General features: G+C 37.4%; 1 protein-coding gene across 1 annotated transcript; it reads left to right on the top strand.

The window, feature by feature from the left end:
- Positions 1-699: 699 nt before the first annotated feature.
- LOC139140837 (arylsulfatase B-like) lies at positions 700-21720 on the top strand. Its single transcript, XM_070710288.1, has 17 exons — positions 700-911; positions 4897-4996; positions 12051-12134; positions 12430-12541; positions 13145-13196; positions 13414-13517; positions 13802-13917; positions 14481-14578; positions 15093-15194; positions 15641-15707; positions 15984-16081; positions 16998-17134; positions 18401-18465; positions 19704-19827; positions 20307-20371; positions 20908-20997; positions 21322-21720. The coding sequence occupies exons 1-17, from the start codon at positions 864-866 to the stop codon at positions 21492-21494; spliced, it is 1635 nt and encodes a 544-aa protein (XP_070566389.1). The 5' UTR covers positions 700-863; the 3' UTR covers positions 21495-21720.
- Positions 21721-23017: the final 1297 nt, after the last annotated feature.

The raw sequence follows: 23017 nt of genomic DNA, 5'->3' as shown, positions 1-23017 counted from the left end.
TGGATATGTGTGCAAGAAATTTGAATTTTGGAATTTTCACCGAACTATTGATTCACTATGTACATGGCGGTCAATGAGGAAACTATGAATACAGTTTTCCTATGAAAAATTGGGTAAATCTGTGTATCTTTGTACTCTTGATTATTGATATAGTGTACTTGATTAGCCTGGGATGGTTACAAGTAGAAGTATGTGCAAGACTTTGGAATTTCACTGAAATGTTGAATCACTATGTCTATGAGATAACTATAAACAATTTTCAAATAAAACATAAAACTAACAATACATATTCATTTATAGACAATTGATAATTGATATACACTTTGCCATCTGTCCAATATCAATTTTGTCTCTTGTCTTCCATCAGTTTTAACTGTTCAAGGTGTTAAATTTAGGATACCACTGCATCTTCTTTGCTTGTGAAGCTTGTCGATAATGTGTATGTATTTCATTTGTTATTTCTAACTGAGGAAATATCACATGGACAATCGAAGGTTTGGCAATGAAGTCAACTTCTGTTAAAAGGGACTCTCCCCCGAAGATAGGATTGAAAAAATGACCCTTCCGTTTGGACAGTTTCTAAAAAGTGACCCTCCCCATCCTCGCCTGTGATTACTGCAGGCTCCCTACGGCTCAGTAATCAGCCCGCTGGAAAGAATTAGGTTGAGTTTATAAAGGAATAAATTACCTCGACTCGAAGGGAGATTAGCGGTACGGTGCGTTCGACCACCAGTCAGGACTTGACTTTTAAATCGCATATAAAGCAGTCTGGACACAAGCATCGTGATCTATAGTTGACACTCCTTGCACTCCGATCGGAACACATCATCACAAAGATAGCAATCTCTTCATCTATTGGGGCGATGGCCAATAACAAAGTAGAACCAGTAAGTGAGGATCCAGCTAGCCAGGTAAGTACATTTTGTAGAAGTCTTTCAACACGCTTGAAAACAATTTCCCTTTAAACTGAGATGGCGATATTAGAACTCCTTTTCAGAATTTGTTTCTTCTTAAGTAGACACCTCTTCTGTTCTGACATTTCCCTCCAAATTACAGACACGACGAAACTTTTAACTCAGCGAAAATAGTGTAGTGGTATTTCCGAAAAGATAGAAAGATTGACATTTAAATGCTGCATCGTCTTTTCAAATAATATTCGAGAACTACTGGAGAATTTCCAGAGTTTTGTTCACGCGCAGCAGAAAACTTGTTACGTTCAACTTTTATTATGGCAAATGGTCAAGCATGGTAAAAACAAGGCGAAAGATGTCTATAAAATGTCCATAAACTCTACTTATGTTCTAGTCTACACTCATAACAAATTTCTTTCCAGATTTTGAATTTGTCTCTTCAAACAAGGGATGGTATTGTAACTAGTACCCATGGAGGCTATTAGATTTTATTTCATTTAACACTGAATCCGCAGATATGAACAGTAAATGGAATGTACTTAAAGTTACGTTCACATATTTACGCCGTAGCAAAATATTACAGTGAACAGCAAGCAAGAAAGATCTGTTCGCCGGCCAAAAAGGATATAAAGGCACATGTTTCTAGATCAGTATGAACGAAAGTTACTGTACATACCTCAAGTTCAAGTTCATATGATAACAGTCAAGCCCGTTTCAATTAATCATTCTGAACCCCCTTTTGAAAAAAGCATCGCTATTGAAAAAAATGCTGAGGTTTAAATAGCTAGTTTGTTCAGACGGTACAATACAGAAAGCTATCAGAACTAAATCAAATCGGACATATACCATTCAGTCGGTTTCGGAAGTCGACATGTACATTTGTGTCAAAGCATAACATGAAATGAATTTTGGATTTGTTTTCGGGTATGGTTATTATTGAGCTGTGTTCGGTCTTAGTAGTGGTTAAACAGCATACGGAACCTCTTGTAGAATTGCAGCTGTAGACTATATATTGATTATTGTTGAAATTACCGGCTTGTAACAGCAACAGTGTTGCCATTGAAAAAAGCTTTCCAGATAGGTTTGCAGCATGATATACTATCTGTAGTAAAGGTTTTAAGGGCCTTATGACACTACTTTGATAATAATTTAAAATTATATGTGTAAGCTTACATAGTTTTCTTGTATTATAAATTTCAATTTTTCAGACTGCCTGACGTCACGCCGAAAACATGTTCCGAAATTAAAATCTCAATATAAATAATTGAGGTTTGGAACAATAAGAAACATAAAAGTCAAGTCGACATAGAATTTAAAGCCCCTGTAGCTGTAACTCTTAAACTTTGTTGACCTGAAAAAGGCTTTCTGTTTTCACTGGTTTTCTTTAAATTCTACAAATTTAAAGGATATAGTCTTTTGCTACTGAAAAATTTCACAAGTAAATTTTAACCGTTATTTTGATTTCCCGCCATTTTTAAAAACTTGTAATATTACAAAGAAAACAAAGCATATGATGTCCCTGTGAAAAACATTCAGCACTATGCAGTATATTGGACTACTCTGTTGTTTCTGTGACGATTCCAATGCATATGCACGACGTACAGTGTGTTTGCTTTGTTTGCATGAGGGTGCCATTTTATGTTTGGGCAAACGTTTATTATTTATCTTGTTCATAATTGCACAAGCAGCCCAAAGTGACAGTGTATTATACCTGTATAAACACCCGTCAATGAGTAATTCCTACAAACTTGTGTTAGTTTGGAAGTAAAATCACAAAACTAATGCTAAAAGATACAGCTATTGTAATATATATATATATATATATATATATATATATATATATATATATATATATATATATATATATATTATATATACACGCTAATGCGTGTTTGTTAATAAAAAGGCTACAAAAAGAGCCTCCGAGACATAGTTTATTTCGTATCTCCGCCGTTGGCAGCTCCTTGAAATATTTAAGTAGCGTTTTAAATGTACGGGCACTTTTTGTATTTTTATAATCTAAGCTATGTGTGAAAAAAGATCCTAGCCTCAGGGTCGTCTTTAACAAAGGCTGAGGCACTATAAACTTAATTCTTAAGTTTGGTGTCAATCCCCTCTCCCCACTCAAAGCAAAACCCCTGAACGCGAGTTTGGTTTATGGAAAACTGTGTTGATTATCATGTATTGAGCGTACAAACCCGTCTTTAACACACACGCTGTACAAGATTTAATCCTGACTATAGATAAGCAAAGTTTAAAAGTTATTAAAAGAAGTGTTTTGTTTGTATGATTTGCTTCATCGTAAGACACAAGACGTCATAACCGATGATAGTTCAGAACGTGTCGATTTATCATGATTTTAACTTGTAGAAATGCGTCAAAAAGTGTAAAACTGACGCGTAGCGTGTCCACCATGTACTCCATGTAAACATACAGCAAATAATTTCTGTCCTTCAAAATGATAAAAGTTTTGTTCAAAATCATAGTATAATTGATATGTTTTATTTATCGAAGAATCAGGGTATAGTATGCCACTACAGGGGTACTGTGGTGTTACTTTCTGACTCTGTTGTTAACAGAGCTGAAAGCAGCGTTGGCGGGACTGAGCGGTTACCATGGTTGATCTTGTTAAGAACAATTTAGAATATCATGTTATAGTTAATGTAGGTTCTTTTCCAGAAACCAAGATGGCTGTCTAGCCACGTGACCAATACAAATTGTGTTTCGCAAACTAGAACGTAAACACTTTAGTAATTGTAATGTTTGTGAAATTTCAATTCAAATGATGAATTGATTTTGAAAATAGCAATTTTCAACATTATCTAAAGCTTATTATAGGTTTTACACTAAAACCAAACATGGCCATCAAACAGCGTGATAAATTAAAATACCAAGTTTCGCAAACTAGAAAGTATCGACACAAAGACTGATGTTAGGAAATTAGTACATATGTTGTTTTGGTTCTGAAGATGACGATTTTTAGGTAAAATTGGAATTTTTCTCGAACACATTTTGCTCCCGACCACATGACCGATCAAAATGCCTTCCTAAACTTCAAAGAATTCACACTGAGTATAATATACAAGTAACATTTCAGTATAAATGGAGACGATTTTAATATTAAATTTGAACTTTTCGCAAACACCAATATGACGACCAAACCACGTGACAAATCAAAATGGCTTTGGCAAACTTGAAAGTACCCACACTAAGGATGATGCAAGGAAATTTAATTCGAAAGGTGTCGTGGTTCTGAAAAACACGATTTTCAAAAATTAAATTGGATTTTTTTGAACTCGACCAACATGGCCGCCACACTTATTCACACTTAGGATGATGAGAGTAAAATGTCAGTACGTGTGAATTTTCGACAAATCCAATATCTGGATTTTTTATTTGCAAATTTTAAAGATCAGAAAACCGTTACCTACTATTTTGACCAGACCCTTAGGTCATCAGGAGAAGCCATTTTTAGGTTTTTTTTGAAACATCCAATATGGCTGCTTGTTCATGTAACCAATCGAAATTTATAGGGTCTTTTGCACGAGCACTTATATGTGGCAGAAGAAGAGGAAGAACAAGAACAAGAAGTAGAACTTGAGCAAGGCCTACAGAGGCCCACGCCCAAATAGGGCAAAGAAACTCCTTGACGCTTGTACGGTTTAATTCAAGCGAACCACAAACCCCTTATCGGAGGCCTGTGTATTTAAGGTGCCATAACTACTCAAGATTTAGAAATGCTTTCATACATACGAAACTTTATGAATCATTTATACAATGCTCCCTCCATGACAGTTGTAACGAAACTGCTGATTGGCCGTTTTTCGTCCAACCTAATCATTAATAGAGTTGTGTAGTAATCTCTCTTTTAAGGAGATACTTGGGAATTCCATTCTAATACGATTGCTATGTTGTTTCAGTAGCAATTTTCTTCAAAGTTGGTTGGCTTCGGCCTTTTTTGTCTATCTACGGTTTTACTTCACAGGCAGATGTCCAGAAAAAACGACGACGACGCAGAATCGCCATCGCTCTCATCGTGTCTGGGTTAGCAGTTCTTGCTATCGCTACAATTGCAGCGATTGTAGGTAAGTAATTGGAAAGAAACTTAAACCAAAGAAAATATCACACCAAATATTGATGGCGTTGTAAAGTATTCGTTCTATCAAAACAAAATAAAATGCTTTATATGACGTGCAATTAATTTCCCCAGAGCAGCGTTCTAATATCGTTGCCAGGAAGTCGATTAAGAAGTTTCTAATATTTTGTTCTGCCAATTATTCATGATGTGGCAATCTGGTGTTTGTTAGAAATGCCATGTAACTATTCCCCCTAGGAAAATCAAACACCATAATATCTTTTATCATATATCCATGACCGTATCAGTGTCTCCTCTGACACGTCGTGACGTGGAACGTAAAACATCAGTCTGATACGGCACGTTATACGTCTTCAATTGTTGTTTATTTCCGATTTTGATGTTATGATGTTCATCTTGCATTTAACGATCAAATCCGTCTTTTTCACTTCAATCAAAATGTACCAATATAAAACGAAACATATTACTAGTACATATGAATTTAACGTTCCTTTATTTCAGATCTAGAGAGAGTTACAGGACAGGTTGTTGTAGAAAATTTAAAATTGATGTTTACAATCCGTTGTATTTCGCGCTACTTCGTCGTTCCTGTTCATGTCAGCCATGTTTCAGCAAGGGTTATTAAAGTGAATTCAAACTTACAATATTGTCCGTGTAATAATTATCCACCAGAACACCGGGAACTGCAGGGATGTTTTAGTATTTATTTCAATGATACCGTTGCTTTGACAAGAAACATCAGATTTACATCTGACACATTACTGACAAGTAAAAAAATAGTGTACATATTTGTAAATAGCAAAGATAAGTAATCGAACCGATTTCGTTACCCCAAAATGTAAATGAACGCTCTAGTAAATGCATTTGCTCAAAATATTAGTATTGTGACAGTTGGGTTCCTGATCTACGGAAGAATAGAGATGTGGTTTCATATATTTGCCATTTACGAGCTCCTGGGATAGTTGGTTATAGTTGGTGATGCGCTTACTATTTTCGAAACACCTGACATCACTTCTTGGTCTTCTGGCCAGAGGTCCATTTATCTCTCTTTCATGAATTTGACTTTGTTTATGTACCGTCTATTTACTGTCTGTTCTGTGCTGTTTTGTGTCTACGTTTACAACTATTGTCTAACGAATTCTGACATAATGTCATTGGATTATGGATTAGTATGATTGCGATTATTTATTCACAGAATTTGTTTAGATTGTTTCTGAAATACCCCTGATGGTTATGCCGTAGACTGCAGAGAAATGTTTTTCTACTGTCTAAGGTTAGCCCTAATGACATACATATTGTCTTTGACTCTATCTGTGTTCAGGACATATTTGCAATGGTTGCAGTGGCTGCAACTATTGCATGATCTGGGCTGAGTTTTGTGTTCTTGTGACTGTCGTTGCGTTGACTTTGGCTCTGAGGAGAATTTTGGAGAGGTTGCATGGTAAGTAGGTTTTCTTGACGAAAGTATGGCTGGCTTGCGGAAAATATTTCTTGTGTCAGTAGTCACCAGGAGTATGTCTCGGTATTTGTTGATGATAGCGGGTATGTTAGATAGTTTGGGGTTGCATGTAATTACAAGTGGTATTCTATACTCGGTAGCTGGGTTGTGCATAGTCAGTAGGTTGTGGCAATTTTTTTGAAAAAGATAAATTTATTTCAACATGGTCGCAAATAAAACAAATCTACAAAACTGTGAATGCATTAAAATTACAATGCGTCTTGTCTGAAACAAAAACAAACAAAAAATAATTAGCTGTTTAATTACAAAGATAACCATATGAATGCATTCAAGATGCATTCTTCTCCTTCAAGTCTTACAAGGCTTGAAAACTTTGCGATGAAATACTCAGTTTTTTTCATCATCTTATAAGTGAAATAATATGTGTTCATCTATGACCAAGGATAAAATTCATTTGCAATCCCATCAAGAGTGACTGAATTTCGAATATTCCGCGCTGTGTAGTTTACAAAGGAAGCAATACAATAAATAAAGTCAGATGTTGCGTTATTATCATTTTCGATTCCTGCAATTGTCAATCTTTTGATATTGATATTTTTATCAAAGTTGTGTTTTCTGACAAAGAAAGAAACACATTTCTCCCAGATTTCTTTTACATATTTACACTCAAATAAGATGTGTTCAAGTGTTTCTTCTTGGCTACAAATATGGCATTTCCTATCACTTAAATTAAAAGTTTTTGCCAAGCTCCCTGTGACTAGGCCTCTATGGAAAATCTTCCAATTTAAATCATTTACTGAATTGCTAACAATTTCTATTGAATTAAGACGACTTAATAAAGTATCTTTGTATCTGTCAGTGAGACTTAGATTCACAGCATATTTTTGACCAATTTGACCTTTCACTGCATGCCATTTATTATCCACTAATTTCCAATAAAGTGACTTGGTTTTGATATCACTTAATTCTCTAAGTCTAAAATATCATAGATCTCTTAGTATTGGATGTTAGAAATGATAATTTGTTTCCAGGAATCTGTAATAGCATTTAGGAGTGTTTCATACTCTGTCTTATTCCTCTTGAGCATGTCTATTTGTACATCCCCTAATTTTTGCAATTATTTCCCATTGTTGAAGCCAGTCATTTCTGTCATCATTCCAGATGTCCTTAAGCCTTAAAATTCCACTCTTTGACCATTTTTCATAACAGATGACACTTCCTTCATTTTTAATATTGTCATTATACCACAGAACTTCACTAAGAAGATTCGGTTTTGCTGTTGCTAAATTCACTCTTGTACGTCTAAGTGACTTCCAGGTGTTTAACATATCCCCATATACAATTGGGGTCCGTTTGTTGTTGACTTGGAGATAATGATAACCACTATTAAGTTTATTGCCAAAATTCGGTATGAAATACTTTGATAAGCTGGCCCATTTAGGAGTCCCTTTATCTGTTTTTTATTCAAATAATTTCATAAGCCACTTTAATTGGAGTGCATTTACTTTTTTCTTCAATGTTGACGACTTTTTTGCCACAGTCATCATATCTTTGAATGAAAATGCCCCTTGTTATAACTTCTCGTTTGTCTCTCCAAATAAAATTCCAGAATTTACTATTTACTTCATTAATAATTTCCTTAGGTACGTGATCAAATGATGCTAGGTACCATAATTTTGATGCAGCCAGCATATTACCTACTATTGTCCTGCCTTTAAAGGAAAGATTTCTGATATTGCAGATCTTTAGGCAGTTCGTAAATTTCTCCATCACTGTTTTCCAGTTTTCTCAAGATGTGTTCTGTTTCCAAACCGAACTCCTAAAATCTGTAAAACCTTGTTTGAAAAATCGATCCCTTCCACTGAATCAGTACGTTGTTTTAAACTTTCAGCCCATAAACCTTTGGATTTCTTCTTGTTCAGTTTTGCACCTGTTGCTTTGTCATATTTGTTAATCATTTTCAAAGACTGTGTAATGCTTTCTACATTTATCAAGTATAGAGTCGTATCATCTGCATAACTCTTAAGTTTTTCCTCTTGTTTGTCTGGCCGTATGAATCCTGCTATGCTGTCATCTTTACGAACATTTCCGGCTAGCACTTCTGCTGCAATAATATACAGTAATGGTGATAAGGGGCACCCGTGTCTCACACACTTTTGAAGTTGAATTGTGCGACAAAGAAAGCCATTGCACTTAATTTTGCATGTAATATTGTTATAAAGAATTTGTATCCATTCGATGGAGTCAGTGCCAAAGTTGAGTTTGTCAAGGACTTGAAAAAGGAAATCTCTGTTTAACCTGTCAAAAGCTTTTGTTTGGTGAAGACTTATGACAATAAGAGGTTTATCAGTAACGTTTACATATTCAATAATATCTCTAGTAAAGACAATATTATCACCTATCTCCCGCCCGGGGATGTATCCACACTGATCAGGGTTGCATATTTTGCAAATTACCTTCTGCACCCTATTAGCAATTACTTTTGCAAGAATCTTATTGTCTACATTGAGGAGACTTATTGGACTCCAATTGTTTAAGTCTGCCTTATCTCCCTTTTATAGAGCAAAGAAACTAAACCAAGTTTCTAGCTGTTCGTCAATTCCCCTGAATTAAAGCAAGCGTTAAATGTTTCACTTAGATCAGACCCTAAAATATTTATAGAATTCCTCTGAAAGGCCATCAGCACCTTGTGTCTTATTGTTGGCCATTGACTTTAAAGCGTTGATCGCTTCTTCCTGTGTAATTTGTCCTTCACAACTCTGTTTATCTTGATTACTTAAAGCAATGTTGGTTTTATCTATTAATTCCCTCTGTACTATGGTGTCAACATTTTCTTGTTTGTAAAGATTTTCATAAAATTCTGCCTGTATGTCTAATATAGAATCAATATTAGTGACAATTTTGCCACTCTTGTCTCTAGCCTCCTTGAATAGTTTTTCTTTACCTCGCTGTTTTTCTCGATTGAGGAAATATTTTGAAGACTTCTCTCCTTGTTCAACCTATTGGGCCCTGGATCGAATTTGCTGTCCTTGTATTTGAGCTAATTCATATGATTTTAACTGGTTTCTAACCAGCCTTTTTTCCCACAGATTACAATGTTTCTTATTACTTCTGTTTTTTCTGTAAGCTATACTTAATGGCCAATTCTCGAAGTTTATCCTCGCCTTTGTCCCACCTAACTGAAATGCCATCAAAAAGAGGTTTTTGACTTCGCAAAGTTTCCAGAGGTTCTCTACGTGGTTTTTGAAATGAGTACATGACAGGTGACTGTTATTGAATTTCCATGTGCCTTTCCCACGTTTTACACCTTCTAAAGATTCCATATCAACTGCAACTGGTTAGCGCCCTCTTCGATGACGTCATGACCGTACCCGCGATGTGTTCAAATGTTGTGTAGGGCTTCACTTGCTGTATCGTATTTATTGGTGTCACTACATATGCGTTGGTACCTGAATGATTGGCGCCATGGTATAGATTTGAAAATTTGTTATTTGATGACAGGATGTTGACCATAGATACGAACGTTTTTCGATTGGCTTTTCTGGATTGCGGTCGCTATTTTCCCGTTCTCTTTCATCATTGTGGTGTCCAGGAATGGCAGTTTATCTATACTTTAGCTTATGGTAAATCTGACTGTAGGATCTATGGTGTTGCTGTATTCGTGGAAGAGGCCGTGATTCCAGAAAAATCTGATGTCATCAATGAAGCGTTTCCACTTTTGCGGTTTATGTTCTGCCTGTTTCAGTACGGTGTCTTCTCTGTTGTCTTCCGTAGCATGTGCCCAATTGCGATGATGGCGCATGATGGTGCTCGTATTTTACCCTGTGACTGTACCTATTGTTGTTGGATAGAATTTCGGAACAGAAACGTAAGAAAGAATACAATCAGCTAAACACACGCATAGTAGAAGATCCAAAAATAGATACTATAGAATTGTGAAACGTAATACGAACCGTTAAAACAAGAGGAGTGTGATAAAACCAGACAATTGTGCCTACGATTGCGAACTAACGATTATGTACCCATGTTCACCTAGTTGCGTGTAATGAAGGTTCATAAATGAGATTTCAGTCAAACAAATTAAATATGTGACATTATCCATACTTACTCTCTGTTCAGATGGTAAAACTTTAAAGAGGCACTCCCACTTGGTAACATTTTTAAAACACACTTTTTTAATGCCAATGGTCGATATTTGACATGGCGACTGCGCGCGCATCGCGAGATATCGATAAAAAAACGTCTTCGAAAAAGTTCAAGTTTGAATTCCGGTGGCCCACTAAATTCAGCTTCCGAACATAGAACGTTCGGCACTGGGGCCATTGTCAACTAAGCTATGGCGTACGAGTCTACGCTGACGCTGCTGTACGCCAAAGCAGTACAACTCGCGTCGGTGATCGGTCATGTCCGACGGGAGAAAGCCGAGTTTAACTGACTCAGCAAAAATACGAAAAACAAAGTTTGCTGATTCCACCAGAATTCGCATAGGTGACTAGCACAGATACGTGCGGTTGATACATAGTGGCCGCCGCGTGGTATGCGCGCATACCACGCGGCGGCCGCTATGTATCGAACCACGCGTAACTGTGTGGCAGATGACAAAATGTAATCATCAGAGGCAACTAATATTTTACACGTAAAAACTGATATCTATGTGGTATTGTTTAAAAATCTAATACAACTGATTGAGAATAATGAAAACGGCAAAAACTAAGGAGAGGTTTTAAAAAAGAATTACTTGAGGTAAGGGCATTGATCATAATGTATATAAAGTCATCGCAGTAGGAGGTAAATTAATTGCGTCATTCGAACGTTTTTGAACTCCCTAGAATATCCTCAATCAGCACAACAACACATTTTCGGGGGATTTCGGGTCATAACCAAAAACGATCGTATTACTTCGCGATGTGAAAAATACGCTCGGGAAATGACATGTTTTATAGATATCTCGCGATCCGCGCGGAGTCGCCACGTCAAATATCGACCGTTAGCATTAATAAAAGTGTGTTTTAAAAATGTTACCAAGTGGGGGTGCCTCTTTAAGTTAGTCATTAGTGTCAATCAAATTACAACGGCAAAGGTGGATGTGACATTGTTGTAGGACGATCAGCAGTTGTTACTTATTGCTTTGAACGCCTAAAGATATTAAGCGAAAATACCCGATTCGGTATTGTACTGACCAATTCCAGGCGCCCCTGGATATACTTACATGATACTTATCGAGACCAACCCAGGAGCAAATATGGATTTTTTTTGTGTTGTACGGAGTGAAACTGTTACCTGTTGAGTAAATACGGTAAGTTTTAAATCGTGTTTGAACTCAACACATACAACAGCCAGTTACCTAGCGGAGAAGGCACTGACAGAACCACTCGGCCGAATCCCGACTCTCAAAAACTTTGTGAGGGAAAAAGTCTCAGGTGAATAATTTCATCGTAAACTTGTCACGATTGCCCCCCTTTCTATGTTAAGATCCTTGTGTATAATTCAGAGAAACAACAATCTAATTGGAAATGAATATGACACACTTAGCTCGTGAAAACTCACAGAGTTGATTACACTTATGTTGTTTTATGTTTAACAGGTGTATCTAGTTTGCATTCTGGATCGAGTCCTCCCGAGGAGCAGTCTCCAACACATATCATCTATATGCTTGCAGATGACTTAGGTAGGTTTACTAGCACTGTGAATTCTCTACGGAAAGCAGTGCAATGACTAATATATATGATGCTATAGGTTTGGTATCCAGAAAGCATACGACACAGATTAACTTAATATGTGCGCCTAGAACCTAGTATTGTACGTTATGGCACTCAAACAAGTTAAATCCAGGGGGTGCCATTAATATTTTGTTATCTGTATACGTAGAGCGGGTGCGATGACAAAATGCGGTCGAGTATTACAGCTATATCTTTAAAATCTACGAAAAAGCTGAATTTTAACAAGTTGTCTCTCGTTGGTAGGATGGAACGACTTAAGCTGGCACGACAGCTCCATGATCACACCGCACTTGCAACGATTGGCCGATGAGGGCGTCATACTAGAGAACTTGTACATGATGTCCCTTTGCAGTCCGTGAGTATTTGCTTTTGCCGCAGTGCCTTCAATAAAGGTGGAGGTGCTGTGATGACGTTATAAAAGACTCCTCAATGAATTAAATGACATGCTAGATGAAGATTTGAGAATGGTGAAAAAATCGATCACGGAGGTAGAACTATCATGTCGCAGCGCTTTACTGGACTAAATTGCTGTACCACACTTTGTTGAAAATTCTCCTTGGATTATATTAAGCCAATAAACTGACGCGTCTCTGTATCATTACTTCACATACTAGACATAGAGCAGAAAAACATTGCAAAGGATGTAAACGAGAGACTGAATATGTTTAAGTATTTTCACCTTAAAATATCTCTATGGTAAATTTGTTCAGAACTCAAGCCATTTAGCCATTCAAAACCATGTAAAAATGTACCTAGAGAAAGTAAGTAAGTTGGATGAGATATATTATGGGAGGTACATACACTTTAATCACTTTAATACGAGGAATTAGTTTGTGCGGATAGACTTGAACGATTTGCGTTGTAACGGCAATTAACATATCCATCACTTGTATTCTCTCTCTCTCTCTCTCTCTCTCTCTCTCTCTCTCTCTCTCTCTCTCTCGTCCTGTAATGGTAGGTCACGTACATCCCTCATGACGGGCATTTACGCATCACGTACAGGCACACAGGTACGCAACACAATCTCCAAGATCGCCAATCCATTTATTTTCTATGCATTGTTAATGAACTCAAAACGAAGCAAAACAGAACTGAAAATTGGATAAACAAGATACCAAGGAGATGAAACTTTGCGATTTTACCAATCAGTTGGAAATAGCAAACAATCACCATTTCGACTGATTTATTTTTAAGTTGGTATTAAAATCTTTTTGATTTCTCTTTCAGCATATTACTTTCAAAGCTTGTAGAGGGCACGGGTTGCCAACTGATTTGACAACATTGCCTCAGGCGTTGAAGGAAGTCGGCTACAAAACCTACATCGTGGGCAAGTGAGTTCACAAAATGTGCAATGCCCAATGCCCAATAGGCACTTGAATTCTTGAGTAGGAATTATTGACGAAACGGCGATGAAAGTGATTTTTTGTTTAATTCCTCTCTTGTGTGGTTGTATCCTTAACCTTTTCTATCACGGATTTAGATTAAGATACCTGGTCAAATTGCTGACTGAACGTGATGTAATCCGGAGTATAGAATTTTGATCAACAAACGAGCAATGAGCAATTGTATGAGTCTGTCTGAACCCTCTACTAATGTTATATTTGATTTATTTCAGATGGCACTTGGGTTTCTGCAATGAAGATTATCTGCCAAACGCCCGAGGCTTTGACAAATTTTTCGGCTTTTACAAAGGCGGGTTTGATTTTTATAATCATTCCAGCTCAGAGTTTGGTAAGAAACGTTGGCAAAATAATGATCTTTATCAAGAACAAAGTCACAATGTAACAGACAACATAGTTGAGCCCTTGCTCTAGCATGAAAAGCCAAATTTGTAAAACAATATTACTAATAAATCTAAATTTGAAATTACTTGTTAAATTTTGTTGAACTTAAGGAAGTACGTGCCTCGAGATGGAAAAAATTTAAACATTAAGCAACCGTTTGTCAGAAAAACTTCAAAACACTCCCTTCTTTGAAAGGAAGAACATAGTCAGAGGTCACAGTGCAAAATTTGGTACTAGAAAAATCGACAAATGTTTGACATTCAAAATGGCTGACATCTCTATGTTGACTCTACGGGGAAGAATCTAACTTTCGGTTTTCAAAAAATAAGCCGGTTTTTTACTCAACGGGATAAAAAATTACCCTAACGAAAGCGGTAGACTAGCAATTGTGAACATTGAGAGTCTGAGTATTCTCTCTCCTATACACATTTTCCTTTTATATTTAGATGTACTAGCTGTAGAATAACATAAACAGACTTAGGTGGATTGCAATGTTTGGAATTCTTACAGGACCGTACTCACCCGGACAGTACCTTGGTTATGACTTGCACGAGGACATAGCTGGTCAACCATCGATACAAGTGACCGATAACGTCACTTACTCCACGGTAAATGAATATTTGTTTTGAGTGACCAGTAAAACGGAAAAATTATAATTCATAGAATGATTATTGTGTTACAAATACTAGCACGATATGTCATTCCCTGACGCGGCATAGGGTAGGCCGCGTTGACTTATATTATTTAGTGCAATACGCAACAATGTCGTACAACGGTTTTCAAGACAAATGATTATTTTTATCTTTAAGCAACAGGTACTCCTCATGGTGTGCATAATAGATAACAGAGTAAAGACCCGTTTATCTGTGCAATGGTACTCTGTTTATTAGTATTGCGCTGATGGTGTTACTTAAACTGCTTCTTTCAGAGACAATTTTTCTATCTTCTATGCTTCTTGGACAATTAATCCGTTGGCGCTTACCCTCCGGACAGGAACCTTTCAATTAAGCTCAATAACCATTGCTAAAATATCTCCAAGTGGTAATAGTCCGGGGGTGATCGCCCCTGTACCGTTTCAAGACACTCTGGTTTTCGTTTGTAATTTATGATTTTTTTCGGCAGGAACTCTTCCGGGATAAAATTCTCGAATATATCGAAGACCATGATCCGTCCGACCCGATGTTTCTTTTCGTGCCATTCCAACAACCTCATATGCCTACCGATGTAAGTGTATTAGAATCCTTTAAATGGAAAAAAATCTACAGTCCCTTCAACGATTTTACGTTCTGCAACTCGACTGGATGCCTTTTTCCACAATTGTGAAATAGAGTGAAAACATTTTATTTGAAAAGAAACGGTTAGCGTGTATAACTTCGAATACAGTTCAACTTATAGCGTATGTATAGGATTCAGACTGTATACGTGCGCGTATTTTTACACGGCAACTTACCAATTCTTTGTTATTTTTGAAAACTCAATTTATCCTTAAAGATGTTTGAGACGGCATGGCCATCCATCAGCTTGTATATCACACCGAATTATCAGAGATTTAGACAAGAATTAATCTTCCTGTCCGTGACATGCTATGTGCTCCTTAATCCCTTAAATTCATCGTAACGTGCTTTTCAATTGCAAGAGTGCACTATCTGCTATTGCTTCCCTCTTGCTAGGTGCCGACCGAATGGGCAGATATGTACAAAGAAACTGTGTCAGACCTTATCAGACGGAATTATTCAGGTAAAATAATACCCGTCGCTTTAATGACAATGATTTTGGAGGCAAGCAGATGAATAGGAAGGCTTACATCGTTACACGGTCTCTTCTACTGTATTATGGGACAAGGCGATACAATATATAGAGTTGTTCACCCAATAAGGGAAAAAGTGGTAATGATTTCGAGGGTTGGACGGAGCCACAAAGGTAGGAGGGGAGAAAGTACTGAAAAAATAAGGCGTTGCAAATGAATAATTAACTTGACCACGAACTCATGGAGTGAATGTCACTTTTTTACAGGTCAGGTGACCATTATGGATGACGTCGTCGGCGATATCCGCACTAAATTGGAGGAAAGGGGAATGTTTGAAGATTCATTGCTTATTTTCCACGGTGATGTACGTGTGCACTCTATTGGCCCATTCACTTAAGTACAAACACAGACAAATAGTAGAGACAGACTGGAAACGCGGCATGCCTTTTGTTCCATGGTCGTCTCGGTAGACTATTGGCTTTTCATATTAAAATGAGCTTTAAAGGTGTTAAACTTTTTGGAGGTTTTGTTTTTGGTTGATAATTGCACGAGATTATGCGAAAAATACGACGAGATGGCACCGTACTTCCAGTCGCGTAGCAACCATAGTAACTTAGTTAGCTCTCAGGCCAGAAACACTGCTTCCCGCCAATCAAAACATAACACGCCAGCAGTTTTATAAACATGTCCTTCTTTGACGCACGTGTAAAGACGGTATGACTGACCATAAACCATTGAGTAAAACCAGACAGTATCGATAAAACACTTTCAAATTTGGTTCAAACACACTCATTATATATTCATAAAAATATGAGAGGAATTTTTAAAACGGTGAAGCTCACTTTCCTGAAGATCAAAACTCTCCCGTTTTCGCCAGCACGTCAATTCCGCTCAGCACCACACGACAACAACAACACAAACTTTGTTGAACATACTTTCGCTTAACAGTCGGCGAAAATCCGAAATTTACAGAAGGATGCATGGTCGGCACTCTTCGGAAAAGAGAGGCGAGAGCAACCTGAAGCGAGGCGCACATGGATGGATTACGTAACCGCTTCACGCCTTAAACAATACCCGTTGCGACTCTGTCTTTGTTTCTCTGGGGTACAAAGATCTGAGTTTGCAATTCTTTGAACGAGCACTTCTCATCGTCTAAACAGTACAAATATTTCCGCCTTCTGCAAATATGCTCTGCATGGATCTTTGTCTGCTGCAACGTCATGGCTAAACGTCATTACCTTGATATCCAAGCTTATCATCTGTCTTTTACCTTGGTTTAGCATGGTGGTGACGTTCAATACATGGCCAGTAATTGGCCATACAGAGGTAACAAAGGAACCTTCTTCGAAGGAGGTATAAAAGGAGCCGGGCTTATTTCTGGAAAAGGAATTGAGAAAACAGGATACAGAAACTATGAGTGAGTGTGTCTATAATTCATATGATAAACCAAGAATTTGACAGCACGGCACCGCTGTTAGGAGACAGTTTCCCTACTATTGTCGTAAACAGAATTAAATCGTACGTATTGTTTTAGCCCGTACGCAAGTGTTTAATAAAAGAACACCGCAAAAATTGTGCGCCGTGTAATCCTTTCTTTCATTCAATATACCTTTAAGGCCATTTTACTTTAAAAATGTATCTATAGACGTAAATGAGACTTAATGAACCGATCGCTGTAACTTTCGATGATTTTTTTTTTTTTGCGGTATTTGCGTTTTTAATGTCAACTACAGTTTCCAACTGTTCTCCTCGTATCATGTCGAGATACACAGTATTCAGCCTGTCCACCCATTCGATAAATGTGTTTACTGCATTGTTATTGTTGACCAAGGAATTATGGCCCGGACGAGAATTCAAATGTTAACAACAGCAGTGCATTTTTAACGAACAGACGCTGTGTTCAAAAACAAATGGTGGTTGTGAGATGCTTAGAGGAAAAGAACAAAATTTTCCACAAAGCATCAAAAGCCTCGACTTCTGCACTATAGTTCCTTTGATAAAAATCCCAAAAAAACTTTGCCGAAGAAACGAAACCTTGACAAAGTGGAAACACTTTTGAGATACCATTGCTTCACGTGTTGTTTATGAAGACTTTCCATTCTTATGGTTTGTAACACCTACGGATTTTTACAGCTTGCCCTCAGGGTCAATTTACGCACTTTTTACTAGAAGACCTTCGAATATTTCATAATGCGACCACTTTTGCTCTGTAATTTTTAACCATCCTGCCGTAAACGATTATAGTTTAACCCTGCTGAGAAAATTACACATGATTTGCTCATCGCTCTAGTTACGGTACTACACGCCTCAAAGGTGAAATTTTAAGTCAGGTTTCCCTCAATGACAAGTTCAACAGTTCTCTTACCAAAAAAAACGAGAGGTCACCATACAAGTTTTGTACTAGAGAAACAAATTAGTAACATTGACCGATGTTTGACATTCAAAATCGCCGCATCCTCTGTTAACTCTATGGGGAAATTGAATTGTCAATCTTCGGAAAACTAAGATAGTTAAAAATATACTTTCATCCAGATTTTTAAAATTGATCTCAATAAGCAGTAGAGCAGAAAACATGTGACATTATATCGATCCCCAGGGCGCATTCTAACTAAATTTCTAAAAAACAATCCCGTCGCTGCATAAGCAAGAACGAATTATATGTGACTGTCTAATTGTTTTGCAGGTTGTACCACGTGACCGATATTTTCCCAACCCTTGTTGAATCAGTAGCTAAAGGCACAGTTGACTGTAAGTTCGAATTATAACAAATTCTATTTTTTTAAAGATGATTCACGATTGTGTCATGTACAGGGTCACATCGCTTCCAAAGTATCGTAATCTTTTCGGTATAAATAGACTTTGACCATTAATCCCCTCCCTCTCTCTGAACAGATGTTGAAAAATATCAAGTTAAAAAATACAGTTGATCTTATCATTATGAAGTATAGGTAATCTGTCATGACGTTTAGCTATTTCGATCAATTCCATTTCATGTTTTAGTATTCCTGCCTTTTCAGATATTTCACTACTGATTACCTTGTGAAAAAATGATAAGATAACAGGATATCTGTGTGACGGGGAGGCATACGTTTTATGTTTACCATCCCATATCTTCTAATGATATCAAATTCTTTGAAATTTATAAAATGGAAATATAACTGTGCACTTATTAGTTAGCAACACATTATTTCACTGACAGTGTTACTATGCTGATTTTCAAAATATATCCTAATAGATCCATTAGGGAAAGGCTGCATTAACTTGCATGGTACCTGAAACCCGGGTCCTTACCTAACCAACTCTGGTGACAAACAGAAGACTTTTAATCCCCCAAGGTGTGAATGTTTCATTGCTACGTTTATCTTATCTAGCTGGTGCCATTGTAGTTCCATTGTAGGAAAGGCAGGTCTGTGAAATTGATCCTCTGATAACTAAGTAGGGAAGTAGGGTATTCCTAAGTTAATGGAGCTTTCCCGTAATGTCACTGAAAGTGAATGAAAAAGAAGTATTTCAAGCTAGGACTTATATAAAACAAGAGGCCCAGGCAACCGTTTCAGAGAGTGGGTCAAAGGTCAAGGAGACTTCTTAAAATAGACACTAAATTGAAAGTCCGGATAAAACTGTAACCAATCTAATGACACCAGCCTCTCAATGATATTACTGTAAGCTAGAGAGTTCAAATGCACGTAAGCACAGGTCGCTTTGGAATTCTGGGCGCTTTGACCCTAAGTTAATCGAGTAATATTAGTAAATTTGTCTGAGAAACCTCGATATCTTGTGGTCTCAAACACAGAACAGACGATATTATTGGATAATAATATAAAATGTTTTCAGAGTTTTAGTGAAAGTTGAATTTAAAAAAAAGCACTGCGAGACATATGCAATGTAGAAAAGATACAGTATAGCTGAGCATCATTATTAATCTAAATGTTGGTGTTAGATTTCGTTGGCTTCTAACAATTGCTTCCTTTTGTTACTGGCCACAGCAAATGATCTCGACGGAATGAATGTATGGGAGTCCCTGTCCACGGGTAGCCCATCTCCTCGAGACGAGTTCCTCATAGTGGTCGATGAAGATATTACAAACGATACCGAGGTTGCAGCTCTCAGGTAAATGCTCTGTCTACACCCTCAGAAATATGGAATAATGAAGAGAATTCTAACGTAGTATCGATTGAGAAGTCTAAACGATTTAGATGGTAGGAAGTTGCTGTTGTAATACCATTGGTCTACCGCGTGGTTTCGGCGTAAAGCTAGATATATCCGTTCTCTGAATTTGATGAGAATCCATTCTCAGGGCCACAACTGTGACGGGCCATGGGCGGAGGAAGATCAAACGTTGCAAATATCATCCTTGAACTTCAGATTTGTTTCGCCACGATTCTTCCACAGATTTGTAGACGGGCCGTTCTCAAATCTCCCTTCAAGCGCCCTATCTCAAATTCGGTCGGTCGCGAGGTTTACCTCTGTGTACACACCTAGTTTGTTTCATTGTTGACACCAATAGAAAAATACGGCATGTCCTATTTAAAATAGGGGAGGACGGGTTAATTTTGATCAAGAGAGAACTTGTCCCTTTTTCTTAACAGATATGGCGATTGGAAACTGATTGAAGGTTATCCGGCATTCATAAAGGATCCATCGTGGGCGTTATGTGAGCATAAACATATTTTGAGAAATGTCCATTTTTTTTCTACGGAAACAGGGGAAGAGATACAGACGATTCCAAAGGAAGTCCGATAGATGTCGATAAAAGAAGTCGATTTTAGGAATATGTTTTCCTGTGCGCAACACACAAAGACGTGTTGTTATATTGCAATTTTTTTGTATATCGTATTCTTTGTTGGCTTTTCTACAGTCACAATTACCAAGACAGTTTTACAAGTTCATAAGAGAGAGAGAGAGAGAGAGAGAGAGAGAGAGAGAGAGAGAGAGAGAGAGAGAGAGACCGACGGTTTTCTATAAACGGGTTTTATCTGTAATTCACATGTAGAGATACGGAGATCAGTGTTATGTATGGCCAACCAAATCTCCGTAATATAGCGCAAAAGTCAAGAATAGTAAACTAATTTTATTTTCATCAGTATGACACAACACAGGAAAGTTGCTTCAGAGCAAAATGAGAACAATCGTGAATCACTTACAAGCCTTAAAAATAACGTAGAACTGTTTCTCTCTCTATTTGCTCAGTCGACTGGTACAAACCCCCTTACCATGGTATGGACGTCATTGAGGGCCCTCCTCTATCGGGCCTTACGACCTATCTGTTTAACTTACGAGGTCAGTCATTCATTCGTTGTCGATGTTGACTTCAGTAAAGCTTGCAACACAGCTTATGCAGCCGCTGCGCTATGTTTGATATGACATGCAAAAATGCATAAATTAAGTTTTGTTTACACCCCTTTCTCATCTACCTTTCGTTTGCATTTCAAATCTTCGGGCTGGGTGTGTTTACTGTCTTGTCTCAGTTTTCAAATCTTTGTTTGTGGCATCTTGGTGCATGCAGCGTTCCTTTCGTGGTTCAAGATAATTGCAGAAATATGAAAATGACCAAAAACAGATAGCGAAATCCTTCCGATCCATGTTTTCCCCTTCTTTGTCCAGATGATCCCTTTGAAGAACACAACCTGGCTGATAATAATCCAGAGATGGTCGACTTCTTACACAATAAACTAGACGAATACAGGGAGGCGTCGATACCACCTTTCTGGCCACCGATATTGCAGGGTTGCGACCCACAACTCTACAACGGCTTCTGGAGCCCGGGCTTTTGCTAGAGGTAGCGATATGCTCTTTATAGTGATTGCAATTATTCAGAGCCCGAACCTCACTGATGCAAATAAATGATAATCATCTCCAACAGGGCAAACAAAAGTATATTGGTTGTTGGTATTACACTTAGATTGCCTCAACTGTAAAATTCCACGTTGTTTAATTTATCTTTAGTGAGTAAATCATGTAGTATATCAAAGCAATAAATATGCTCGAATTCAGCAGTCAGAACATATTTCTTAAATAACCCCTAATAAGATTCACCATACAGAATTCGCTTAATTTGCGTAAAACTAGTTACACATTCGGTTTTATTGTAGCAGACAGACTCAATTATACAGATGTTTTCGTCCGTTACCATTTTGCAAAATATTTTCAAAAATGTGTCATTTAAGTAATTAATAGTATTTGTAGTTACAAGGCGAATAAATTTAGTTTACTCGTCGATGTCATTCTTGGAAAAGGGATAAGTTGTCACACTTTTCTTAGAAATGTGTAACACAGAAGTACAGAAGTGTTTGAATTAGTGTTGATCGATTTTATAATGTTTTGTTCATTTGGAATTTGAACAATAAATGATTTGCGAACACACATGTTTTTGTATCTGTCAAAGTAAATTCAAAGATTATACAGAAACCATGAAAGATAGCAATTCAGGAGTGTATATTATTGGCTGGATACATGGATTCATGTGCCCGAGAGTAGGTGACAATTTGCCCGACGCCAGGAGGGCAAATTGTATTCAGGCAATAATTTTTATATTACATGCCTCTTCACAATTAACGCTATATTAAATTACATGCAGGGCATTCTCAAACAATTTAGCATTATCGACCAACATCAAACAGATTTAAACGGAGTTCAAAATAGCAGCGCGCGCATGTATAATGTAGCATTAAGCGTCTACATTGACGTCGAAGGGCTTAACCAGACTAGTAACAATGGAAATCGGTCCCTACATCGGTTACACGGCACGCTAACTCCAAGGATGTTCCATTTGAATCAATTCACTGATTTGCACTCACATTGAGGCCTGTAATAGAGGGAGAACGTGTCTTGAGGATATGTATTCGGACTCTCAAATATTTACAATACTTTTTGGTCTTGTGTAGTAAGTAGGAGTTGAGTTTTCGTCTGTTTATTTTGCCAAAACAATCTTTTTCCCCTGTCGAGTAAACAGTGATGGCGACCACTGATAATTTAATATGCTTGTACTTAATATAGCACAGTGGTCCTTGAGTTTTGTTCTTGATTTCTAAAGCGTGTGATTAAGAGGTTCCCTATGGAAATTTTGGTCAAAATTTAGGTTCTTTCGATTTTTCTGTAATTCTTAAAAGAATGTAGCACTATTCGTTTTTTGATTCTGGAGGCTTTTCATCTAAACGTTGACCTACTAGGCGGTTGTATTTTCATAGTCATATGCTTATATAAGCAACATATGCAAGGCGATGGTATTTATTTGAATTAGAAGAGAATAAACTGAAAGATTCCGCCACTGCGCGTGCGCCCCGTCGTGCGCCCCGGCGGC

The sequence above is a fragment of the Ptychodera flava genome, chromosome 1 (assembly GCF_041260155.1).
Source record: "Ptychodera flava strain L36383 chromosome 1, AS_Pfla_20210202, whole genome shotgun sequence".
NCBI classification, from domain to species: Eukaryota; Metazoa; Hemichordata; class Enteropneusta; family Ptychoderidae; genus Ptychodera; species Ptychodera flava.
Note: the sequence above shows the minus strand (reverse complement) of the source record. Positions and strands in the feature narration are given on the sequence as shown.

Bases quoted from the DNA above. Each gene is read 5' to 3' on its own strand.
- LOC139140837 (XM_070710288.1), top strand. From the start codon at position 864: ATGGCCAATAACAAAGTAGAACCAGTAAGTGAGGATCCAGCTAGCCAG. The intron at 13,918-14,480 runs GTAAGAAACGTT...GAATTCTTACAG, and splicing joins TCATTCCAGCTCAGAGTTTG to GACCGTACTCACCCGGACAG. The intron at 17,135-18,400 runs GTGAGTGTGTCT...ATTGTTTTGCAG, and splicing joins ACAGGATACAGAAACTATGA to GTTGTACCACGTGACCGATA.